Source organism: Haliotis asinina, chromosome 6 (genome assembly GCF_037392515.1).
Source record: "Haliotis asinina isolate JCU_RB_2024 chromosome 6, JCU_Hal_asi_v2, whole genome shotgun sequence".
NCBI classification, from domain to species: domain Eukaryota; kingdom Metazoa; phylum Mollusca; class Gastropoda; order Lepetellida; family Haliotidae; genus Haliotis; species Haliotis asinina.
Genome location: NC_090285.1, coordinates 43,813,016 through 43,825,175, shown reverse-complemented (window position 1 = coordinate 43,825,175; position 12,160 = coordinate 43,813,016). Strand labels below are relative to the sequence as shown.

At 41.5% G+C, this 12,160-nt stretch overlaps 1 protein-coding gene across 1 annotated transcript; it reads right to left on the bottom strand.

The window, feature by feature from the left end:
• Nucleotides 1-5,170, bottom strand: LOC137286723 (beta-1,3-galactosyltransferase 1-like). Its single transcript, XM_067818706.1, has 2 exons — nt 5,043-5,170; nt 1-1,538 (listed from the first exon to the last, which is right to left on the bottom strand). Coding segments are annotated over exons 1-2 (1,344 nt in total). The 5' UTR covers nt 5,045-5,170; the 3' UTR covers nt 1-196.
• Nucleotides 5,171-12,160: the final 6,990 nt, after the last annotated feature.

Below are 12,160 nucleotides of genomic sequence, written 5' to 3'. Positions count from 1 at the left end.
AACAGGTAATGATTTATCACGTGCATTGTTTCGTCAGCGACTACTGAAACGACCGGACGGAGTACAGCCTGACTGATTTTCAGCTGAATCAAACCACCTCTTCGCTAAGCTGTCCTCGCCTTCTCCGAACATACACAGTGCGACCTATTTCCGTGTCCTGATCCCACCACCAGTATCCGAAGAGATCCCCCACTCTCTATTGGCATGCTCCTCCCGTTAGCAAAGCATGTATCTGATAAAGCTCATGCGGTGAATGCTTATGCTCAGCAATTTTCTTCTTATACTCGCAGCTTGGCTTTCTCCATTTGTCATAGAAACCGATATGGTCGTATCGAGGTATACCGGAAGCGGAAGCGACAATCCCGGTCAGGAATACGTCCTCCATAGGAAAGAAAGACATCGTCTGCGCTTTTGCATACAGCCGTTTTGCCGCCTTGGTGGTCATTGAATAAGCCACGCCCACGGTAAATGGAGGATAGTTGTCTTTACGGTACATATTTCGTGGAATGAACCATTTGGATTTTATGTCACGCACTGGTTTCCCCTTATCGTGAAGGTGTCCCATAATAAAGGCGTCACCTTTACGTCTGTGAAGGGCCTTGATCAGATTGGGCAGATTGATGTACATGTCATCGTCAGCCTTCAGGATGAACTTGGACGAATTACAGTAGTGCATCACCCACTCCAACATTGATAAAGACTTGAGCGTCAGGTTCATGTAACTGTCAACAAAGTCCTTCTGGATTATATCTTCAAATGTCCTACTTTCATTTTTGAGAAGTGCGCGGTGTTTAGGCGAGCGACTCCTGCCAAGAAGGAATACCAGTCGTATATTGTATTTCGGATCTTTGGCGACCAAACCCCAAGTTTTCCGTATGGCAGTTCTTTCCACAAAATTCGAGGGTGACGAGCAGACGATAACTACCAGCTCCGTAGGACGATCACAGGCTCCTAACACATTGAGGAGGAAGGGGTATTGTTTAGTTCTGGTGGAGAGTTTCAAACCAAAATGTTTGTCGGATAAAGATTCTTCCTTAGCTCTTGATTTCAGTTTGGAGTTTAGTTTATTTAAACCACCTTGTCGTTTACCTCTAATTTTGAATGTTTTAGATAAACGTTTGGATCTCCAGGCAAGTCTATTTAAAAACCTCTTTGGGGATGTTGTTGAGGCCTCTTTCGCTTTGTGTTGATGTGTTTTGCCAGCAGTAGATGCTGGCTTTATACGATTCGCTTGTGTCTTATGCCTGTCTGACTTGGAAACAAGCACCCGTTTCCTTGAGGATTTCCCTGTGCTTGCATCTTTAAGGGTTCCATTCAGTCTACCCAGTGTGTTCCTGATACCGAAAATGCCACTTGTTTTCCTTGCGGGTTTATCAGGAATGTGGGAATAAGGCGTCCTTATGAATTGATACTGCGAGAGATGACCAATTGCCGTATTCTGGAACTCCCCAAAGAAGGCAAGTAGGCTGAACACACCAGCGACCAGAAGGACGGAGAACTTCCCTTTCAGGCTGCGACCACAAGTTCTGTTCAAGGTCCTGAAATATGGAGTGAGCGAGCTAGGATTAAAGCCGTATATTTAATATATTCAGAATTGTCTGGTCTAGACTCCATTTTTTACTGACAGCCGCTACATCCATGAAATATTGATGAGTGTGATGTAAAACTAAATCCCCTCACTCGCCATGCTTCAAGGCTACGATGATATCCAAAATACCGAGTTGAACTACCCGACAAAATTGGTTGCCAGTAATGACATTGGTACATTATCTCAATGAGGTTATATATCACAGTTTGACAGGTTATGTGAGGTGGTGAAGAAGACCAATGTGAGTTATAGTAAGATGTCTTAGATGTATTATAAGATGCCACGACCCATTACCTGGGAGAATCTTGCAAAAGTAATGTCGGAAATAAAAAAAATGTTTTAGGCTGTTACTCTGTATCCCTCAAATGTACCCAACTGCAAATAGGATATGTCGAAATAACTCACTTCGACCTAACTGGAAATTAGTGGGATGCGGAATCTAAAAATGCATGTTTACTCGTAAAATCGGGCAAAACTTCGAAAAAATACCAATAGCTGCTGAAAACATCAGCTCAGACTACAGATGGCAATGAAGTCGCTTAGCCGGGTATGACAATGGACCGTCGACTCACCTGGCACGAAATGCATGCGCTGACTCTCAAAGATATTTTTGCCTTTTCATGTGTGTTGATCGACAGGACTGGGTAATGTTATATGTAGGTTTGGACGTACAGAGTGCTTCCCTACTTTAATTCCCCAACGGAATTATCACATCTTAACCTATATCTCAGTCCCCCAGGCCAATAGGTATTGAAAAATCGAATCGGAATAGTCATACTGGTTATCGAAAATCGAAACTAAGGTGTCAGATACGATTTTCGCAGAATGGAACCCTATCGTTGAAGCCCTACTTGCTGCATATGTTTCTGAACTGGTAAGACCGAAACCCCTATGAAATCATCAGAGTCACTCTGACGAACACAGCCCCGTTTCACTACCCGATAACCCGAAAATGAATAACCAGGTGATCCGTGAAGATCTGGCGACTAACTGCAACGGGTGGTCAGACTCACTCACTTGGTTTACGCATGTCATCGTCGCGATGATCGATGCTCATGATGTTGGTCACCGAAATGCCTGATGAAGACTCGATTATTTACAGACCGCAGCCATATGAATGCATCGTTTAACAAACAATAACCCAATTAAGTCAATGCACATGACGAAAAGGAAAATGAAGATCTGGATGCTATAGACGTGATGAACTGACTTGAAATTTCGTATTCAAGGTTACTTAGCAACATATGAGAGTCATTAATCGTGAATGACCTGTGTATTTGTTTCGAATATTTAATCCCTAATGTTTTCCTTTTAAGACACTGAACCTCAGAAGTACCATATTATGGGTAGTAAACATTCCACCTCTGAATTATCAAAGTCGGTGATTATTATTCCTTTTATACTTAAATAGAGACGGATCATAATGTAAATCCATTTTCATTTTGCAAATGGTCCACGGTGTAATTTTTCAATAATCATGACAGATACATTTTAGATTTACTGTGTTTTTACCCACACTCAGCTGTATGGTAGTAGCAAGTAATCAAACCTTGGATTGTTTAGCCGATGATTGACGTCATGAGCATCTATCTAAGCATGACATGCACCAAGTCAACAGCCGCCCAAACCAGTTAGTCGCACTTCCAAAGCATGGGTTGCAGATAGGGCTGCCTAGAAATATTGATAATCGGAAACATCGTCCATGGAAAGAATTACTGATGATTATCTATAAAAGAAATTGTGTCGTGGATAATATCATACATAACTATTGTAATGCAAAACTACATGTGTATATCTACTACTCCCGCAATGTCTATACTAGTATACTGGATTGATTCTAATTTATGTTGACACTGTTTCGGTAGTAATCCGAGCATCACAATTCATCTGTGATGTGAAATAGCGTGATTTCGTTTCGACATTTATCCAAGAGTTACTTATGACGATAGTCGATCGACATTTAGTTAACGATTTTCGAGCTTTCTAAGCTAAATCCTATCGACAGGGGCGGTGAGGTAGTCTAATTGTTAAGCGTCCGCTCGTCACGCCAAAGACCCGGGTTCGAATCACCACATAGGTGCAATGTGTGGAGCCCATTTGTCGTGTTCCAAGCTTTGATATTGCTGGAATATTGCTAAAACGGCGGGAAATTAAACTCGCTCGCTATATCGACAGCCAGTCCTAGCTGCAGAAGACCAGTTGCAATCACGGGTCCATTTCCATGGTATACGCTCCGATAAATCTCCACTGTACCCTGCGTGCATCTACTACAAGGTCCGATTACTTCATTACCTCCCTTACCTCCATGTCTACTCTGATAAGTTGCGAGTACCATCACAATTCACTTTTACTTTTTAAATTATCTAACTGATTGAACATGGCAACACAATTCAAGCAGAGGTTCTCTGAAAGAGGTAGAAGGATTTTTTTCATATATTCTTTTAAAGTCTCAGGCCTAACAATTTGTCTGTGTGATTTGCCACAAATCTGAATCGAACTTCGAACAAACCCTCATAGCTACGACTGCTATCTTTGTTGACACTGACAAGCTCGGCTTAGCTGATTGGCTACTGTGAGGATGCGGAGTCAGCAAAGGGAGGTAATAAAAACTATTGAACCATGCCGAAGGTGCAATCCAGGGTGTAGTGGATTATCGGAACACATACTCTAGAGATATCGAAGTTTCACGCAACAAGTTCCCCGGGTTTTTTTTGCTTCGGATTGAAGTATCTATAAAATCACCCATGCCCTCCGTTACTGGCTTGCATTTACATGGTTAAATCACTTGTACCAAACAGGATGCCTGCTGAACAACTATAGTTAAAACACCATCTAGTAACTTACAATGCATGTCATTTCATGACGCAAAACACAAGCAGAAAAGGTCTTTCATATCTGCCACTATGTCGAATATGTTTAGATCAGTTTAAATGAAAACTACTGTTCCTGATAAATGTTTACTTATATGCAGTAATCTTCTAGTGATAAGTGCCTGAATATAAAATTTCATGATTCTCACTTTATAAGTATCTTATTTATCATTATCATTTTTGAAAGAATTAGCAGTGCAATATAGAGAGACTACCATTATATATCGTACAATATGCCATTGTAAATTATGGCTAGGGTAAGAGTTCCTCCCGTTCCCCTTTCCCAAATAATATTTAGAAATTGATATACACTAGAATTATTTAAAAAGTCTAACACAACAATTACTAAAGGAATCACAAATATAATTTAAAGCCCTTAAATTAAGTACAATGTATAGGGTTGACCCACTTAGTGTTACCTCTGTTAGTCTGCAGGAGAAAGAATATGGGGGAAAGGAAGGAAAACGTTTCATGGTTAAATTCGATCATCGATTGTGCTTTTCTTAGAGATTTTTTTATAGTCCCATGTTGTTCACAGTAACTTGAACATTAACAATTAGGATGTAAACAAGTAGGCAACTTACATATCTGATGCTGACTCTCAGCCGGGATCTCCGTCAGACGACCTGAACTCACCTTTACACACGTGTTGTTTTCGCGTGAGAAAAGCGTGCAACACGAGTGTGGCTCTCACGAGTCCAAAATTTGGGACTCGGTACTCGAGGGGTCACACCCGACTTGGCCCCGAGTATCCGACTGTTTTGATGCCTGTCTAAAACCAACATTGAAACATGCACGTGGCTGTTCCAACTTCCAATCTACGAATAATGAAGCATGTTTATGTGAATCTAAACGTTCTTGAATAAAGAAATTGATATTCAATGTCAGTGGAAGTATATGACGATACTAAAGCACACAGTCAGTTCATCTCAATCATGGTTGAATTGCGGCAAAAACACTTGCGCAAGCTGGAGACATATAAACAAAGCATTGATTGACTGGTGCTGCATTGGATATCTCGTACAGATGGACCGATTATGGAACTTAAAGAATAAAATATATAAAGCAGGAATGACGTTTGTTTGAGGCTTCTTATAGTGAAAACGTTTTGGTTTCGAACTAAACTCTTCCGGTGCTCTGCTGAACGATATTCAGTGGTATTAATTGTTATTCAAACTTTAACTATTTCTACATTTAATCCTCCAAATGTCTATGTTATTTTGAATGTGTATGTATGTGTTGACTGAGGACTATGTAATACGTAAATACGTTGGAAAAGAACGACTGAATATCAAAACAAGCTGAACAACAAAAGTGAAGACTAACTGCGTCAAATTGTTTGTCATTGTTGACTTTGCAAAGAAGACCGCAAGTTTGCGTGCATGCATGGGCATGTTTTCAATACCAGGCACCTTGAACCCATCATCAACATTAAGTTGCAGTGTGTGGACCGTTTGTGCTGCATCTGATGTATTTATAGCGTTATGAGACAATGTTTATATACCAAATTCCTCCTGAACTGATGTCAGATTTGCGGCAATATTGTCACCGGTATGCCTCTCCTCTACAGTACTCGTCGTGATGCAAGGATGCATGACTTTAAATTCCAATTTGACATGTAGTGAGCAGTGACAACGATAAGGCCGTGAGTGACAACGCTTGTGCACATGCCCGTATGTAGGTGATCCGTAGGTACAGTAAGTACTGTTATGATGTTCTCCTGGCAACCTTCAAACGACTTCATGAAGTAGTTGTTAATTGTACATGTAATGTAATGTACAAATAACGCCCTATTTGATGTGCATCTACATCACTCTAAGGCGCTTCACAGTCACATTGAGCATGTCCACACTTAAACAGATAGGTCATAACGTTCTTTTAGAAGTTGGTGATTGATGTACACGCTGTCTTGCTGTCTTGCAGGTATGCTGGAGCAGTTCCATGCAGGGTCTTGAAGGTGTAAGTTATTATTTTATACTGACAAAGCAGGTGTACTGGTAGCCAGGACGTTTAGAAAAAAAGTACACAGTACATTCATACTGAACACGCTTTAATGAATTTTGGACAGACACACCTGAAGCCATTCATCAGTGGTCACTTACGTTGTATATAAATTTTAAAGGGGGAGGGGGAGGTGTAGGGGTGTGGAGGGGGAGTGGGGGACATTAACTATAAACTATAAATGATTGAATTTGAGCTGGTATTTTTTCTTTCTTTTAATTTGCAGTCCTCCTTTCACAAGAACTGGAAATCGAATACGTCGCCTCAGAGCCATTTAGTGTGTACATGTGTGACCTGTAGAAAAGAACACAACACCGGGTTATTGCATCGTTCGTCCTCGATATTGTTAGATGTATTGATCATGAATATTGTACGTGCTAATAATTTGGAAATCGATTAGCTGACACGATTAATAAAACTTGACCATCAAACAAATTGTCTTCGAACAATCACGGACGATAGTGTGGCAAATATTTTCAACTTTATTTTAATACATAATGCGTACATCAGATTTGTTTGGATGATCTATAAGTGGGGTTACGAGTGTGTGCTTTCTGTAATTTGTATTATTCTTGATTAATTGATAGCTATTGTTTGGTCATAATGTTTAGAGTTTTGGGTTATAGTTATTATGCGTTACATTTTGTATCATGGTAATAGTATTTTAGTGGCACGCCTTTTAAAGTAGCGCTTTAGAGTTGCCTCCCCTTGGGCACTCTTCTGGATATGAGTATGTATTTTGACTGTTGGTAAACACGAGGCCGAACGATAAAGTTCTAAGTTAATGGCAATGTGGTGGCACAGCGCTCGAACATTCACGAATCTGAGACTGTATATATCAGGCTGATTGTTGTGTTGACGGCACACACACACGACGGACTTCCACTCGGAGTTATACTGGAGCTGTGTCGTCATTCGGCCTACTTACATCTGTCTGCCCCTTCGTCAACGCCTGACCAACATTCAAGACCGCTCGTGTCATCATTCGGCCTAAACATATACACATGCGCATTAACTAAGCACCACCCATTTTCAGATTGTGTTTAACACAATACACTGGTCATTCATGATATGGAAACCAAACACATGGTTATAATTTCGTTAACTGAACCATCTAAGGTGTCAATCCATCAACTACCAACACTGCTGCTACTTTCGGCTGTAATTATTGACGGCCATATGGGGGCACTAAAAACATTATCAATAATCATGTCCAAAACTATGCATGGTCACACAGGCAATGTCTGTGCTCCAACGTACACTAAGTTCTCAAAAAACGTTCACTGTTCAATCTTAAGCCAACAGTAATTGTGACATCAGTATTTGGTGTATCCTCCCCTCGCTCGGATAACTTCTGCAACCCTCCTGTTCATGCTGGAAATCAAACACCGAATGCGCATTATTAGAATCCTCTGCTATTCCTCATGATATGCCAGGGCTAATTCCTGTAGATTTTGAACAGTGGATCCTTTACTTGAACTTGACACCCCAGATGGTCACATAAATGCTCAATTGGTTCTCACAGGCCAAGGTAATCTGTCAACTGCGTTGTTCTGCAAGCATTCGATAACAGCTCTGGAACGATGGGGCCTAGCATTATCGTCCATAAATATTGCCTGACTGGCGAGGGGATGGTTATGAAAATGCTGGACAACAGCATCTTCCAGTACTTCCTGTTGGTATCTCTGACCATTGAGTGTCCCTTACAATCATAGGAGATACACCCGCACACCATTACAGATCCACCGCCAAAGGGTTCAGCTGCATGGATCATCCACTGTTGATAAGCCTCATTACTCCTTCTCCAAACTCGCCAATGGCCATCAGTAACACGAAGAAGAAAACGGCTTTCATCGGACCAATGGATCCTGCGCCATGTCCTCAGATTGTGGCTTTGCCGTTGATTACACCACGCCAAACGTTGAGCCTTGTGTCCACCAGTGAGTAAGGGACGTCTGATTGGACGACGTGCACGGAATCAAGTGGACCAGAGCCTGCATCGGATGGTGCTGGTTAAGAGACCAACACCCACTCTCTGAAATCTTTGGCATTGGTCATAGGCCTGCGTCTCACTAGGCGAACTAAGGCACAATCATCACAGGGAGTGGTCTCTCTCGGCCTTCCTGATCGTGGACGACCCCTGACGTAACCAGAGGCCGCGTGTGTCCTTACAAGGCGACTAATGACAGTGTGATTGATATTCGATCTGGACCCAATGCTGCGACAGGACAAACCACTATCATGCATACCAATAATCTGCCATCTGGTATTTTCAGAAAGCCTACGCCCCGGCATGTTCAAAAAGTTCAATTTCAGCACTGTGCACTGATTGATGCGTCGATAAGAAAGCAATGAGAAGACTTCATTTCGCCTTTTTTTACCCCCAAGTCCCTTGTACCATGACAGAACTTTAGCATGAAAAGCATGCATCTGAGTCATTCTAACTGCATGTGCATATAACTGGTTGACTTTTGATACATTTTTGTTACAATCGACAATTACTTTTGGTGGTGCTTAATTAATGCTCATGTGTATACATCTGTCTGCCTCTTCGTCAACGCTTGACCTGCATTAAAGACCGCTCGCTGAGTAACATTTAGTATAACTGTTTCTCACTGAAAACCAAGACTTTGGTCAGTTGATATTATATTTTGTGATCCATTGCTTTAGATATGATTCAGTTACATTGTAGTAGACAGCTCTATTGTGAATCATTGTAGCTTGCTATTTGTCTGCTCAATACGGACCCGTGAAGGTCCTGGGGTAGAGTAGGCCTTCAGCAACCCAGGCTTGCAATAAAAGGCGAATATGCTTGTCGTAAGAGGCGACTAACGGGATCGGGTGGTCAGGCTCGCTGACTTGGTTGACACATGACATCGGTTCCCAGTAGTGCAGAGCGATGCTCATGTTGTTGATCAATGGATTGTCTGGTCCAGACTCGATTATTTACAGTCCGCCGCCATATGGCTGGAATAATGCTGAGTGCGGCGTAAAACTAAACTCACTCACACACTGCTCACTACGTATTATTGATTATTTTAGACTTTACGGTGTTATATTTTGCTGGTTCATAGGGGATTTTTTATACCTTTTGTCACGGCAAATTATTAACCCGATCAGTGGTAGCCTAGTGGTTAAAGCGTTGGCTCTTCACACCGAAGATCATGGGTAAATGGGTACAATACGTGAAGCGCATTCTGGTGTCCCCTACCGTGATATTGCTGGAACATTGCTAAAACGGCGTAAAACCATACTCACTCATGTATATGTTAGATTCTACTTATTACGGAATGGGTACGAGAAGGGAATTAAACAATAACGCTTGCTGTCCAAATAGATGGTAAACAGTGTCCTAGTTACAGAAATATTGACTAGTTATGCCCGTCGTTTTTCCAACCCTTTTCAAGTGCATGTCTACAAGCATATTGCTTGTAAAACAAGTCAATATTTATCCGTTGCGTATTCAGTAATAAGGTCAAACATACAATACCGCGTTGTTTACCAGGTAAACACATCTGTGGGGTTTGACAGGTCAAACACGGGCGTGCTGACATGAATATCACTTCCTACCCAGTATCGTACACTAAGAATAAACCCGACCCGTTTATGCCACGAATCACTTCAAATCACTTTTAAAATGGTTAAATAGGGTTTGTGTTCGATGTAAACAGAATAAAACGAATCAACTCATGTCAACAGCCCCTCAGTAATACTGACTGAGGATGCTCATGGGCGTGAATAGTCAAGGGTTTGTATACACCAGAGACTATTTGTATTCAGATGGAACCTGACTGCACATAGTGCCGCTCTTTCAGTATTAGTTTACTTAGTCTCTGGTACATAAGGCAAACCTTGTTAACTCTCACCGGTATGATCAGTCTTCACCTTAAGGGTGATATCTCTAAACGTATTTTCAAAACTCGTGTTATTATATAGTTGGTGTTATATTGTAAGTGACAGCTGGTGAGTAAGAAGTAATCACGTCTTGTATTGATACCCATTTCATGGCACATATGCTTCAAAGTGTGATGCCTGCAGTAAGCTCATAATAAGGTCAAGGTTCGACAGGTAGGGATGGTCATATGGAGCGTCGACATCCATCAACCATCATCCATCATCAGATGTGTTAAACCCCTATTGCAGCCTTAGGGTTGTTCCCGTTCGTTTAAGTTGGATATCACGAAACTGGGTATTGCTAATAGACACCTAACCTTCACAGGAACCTCAGCTGCAAGCCATGATTTGGTACCCCAGTTGATAAATCAATCGCTCGCCACGCCGGATCCCGGTTTTGATTCCATGCTTGAATACAGTGTGTGAAACCTCTTCTTGGTTTCCTTATGGCATTACTGGTAAGGTGCACTAGAATGATGCACTCACTGGCTTAAAACGGTGTTTCAGATAAAAAGAATCAACATCTATGAAAGATCCCACTCATGCATAGCAATGTGTAAGAGAGAGGCAGACACCAAAGTGGAGTGTCTATTGTCACTACAGATCTTGACACCGTTATTAGCAAGCGCCCCATCCACGCTCCCAATACAGAAGTAGGACAAGGATAGCAAACAGATATTTGTGTTTAATGCGATCTCTCATTCTAAATACACACATATGTATTTAAGACGGGTCTTTTTAAATAACCTGGACAGCCTAATGGTCGACGTCATGAGCAACTTCTTATCGCATTCCATGCAATAAGAAGTCATTAAGGCATCAAGCCTTGCAACAATGTACACAGCTTTATTTAGATGTCTTTTAGGAAAGGCAGAGCTTGCTGGGGACCTATTTTCTTCCCCGACATCTATTGACTATGACACAGAATCTCTGACCGATCTGAAATATTTCCATGTTTCATTCACTGGCGTTAATTCGTTTTTACAATATCCAACAAACAGTTACATCTATTTTCCCACGCTGGACATCGAACCCGGTCTTTCGGCGGGCGAGTTACCTCTATATTTACTAGGGTGCACATGTTCACATGACATGTTATCACCGTGGTTTATGTAAGTATTCCAGATTATGACGCAGTCCATATTAGCTCACTTCTCGGTCTATCCGATTTCATTCGCTCTGTCCAGCGTTGATAATAGTTAAGCCAAAAGAAGTCACCGCTTCTTCTATTTCTCACATTCCCACATGTCACTTTCCTTTCATTAGCCGGTTATGATCTGAACTCAACACAATTTACGGCCTTGGCTGATCTTTTGCGACATTCACGTCAATTGTCTTTCTCTCTTCATAAGAAAATGCCTTTGTCCTAAGACGCGCATTCTGGTGTCCCCTACCGTGATATTGCTGGAACATTGCTAAAACGGCGTAAAACCATACTCACTCATGTATATGTTAGATTCTACTTATTACGGAATGGGTACGAGAAGGGAATTAAACAATAACGCTTGCTGTCCAAATAGATGGTAAACAGTGTCCTAGTTACGGAAATATTGACTAGTTATGCCCGTCGTTTTTCCAACCCTTTTCAAGTGCATGTCTACAAGCATATTGCTTGTAAAACAAGTCAATATTTATCCGTTGCGTATTCAATAATAAGGTCAAACATACAATACCGCGTTGTTTACCAGGTAAACACATCTGTGGGGTTTGACAGGTCAAACACGGGTGTGCTGACATGAATATCACTTCCTACCCAGTATCGTACACTAAGAATAAACCCGACCCGTTTATGCCACGAATCACTTCA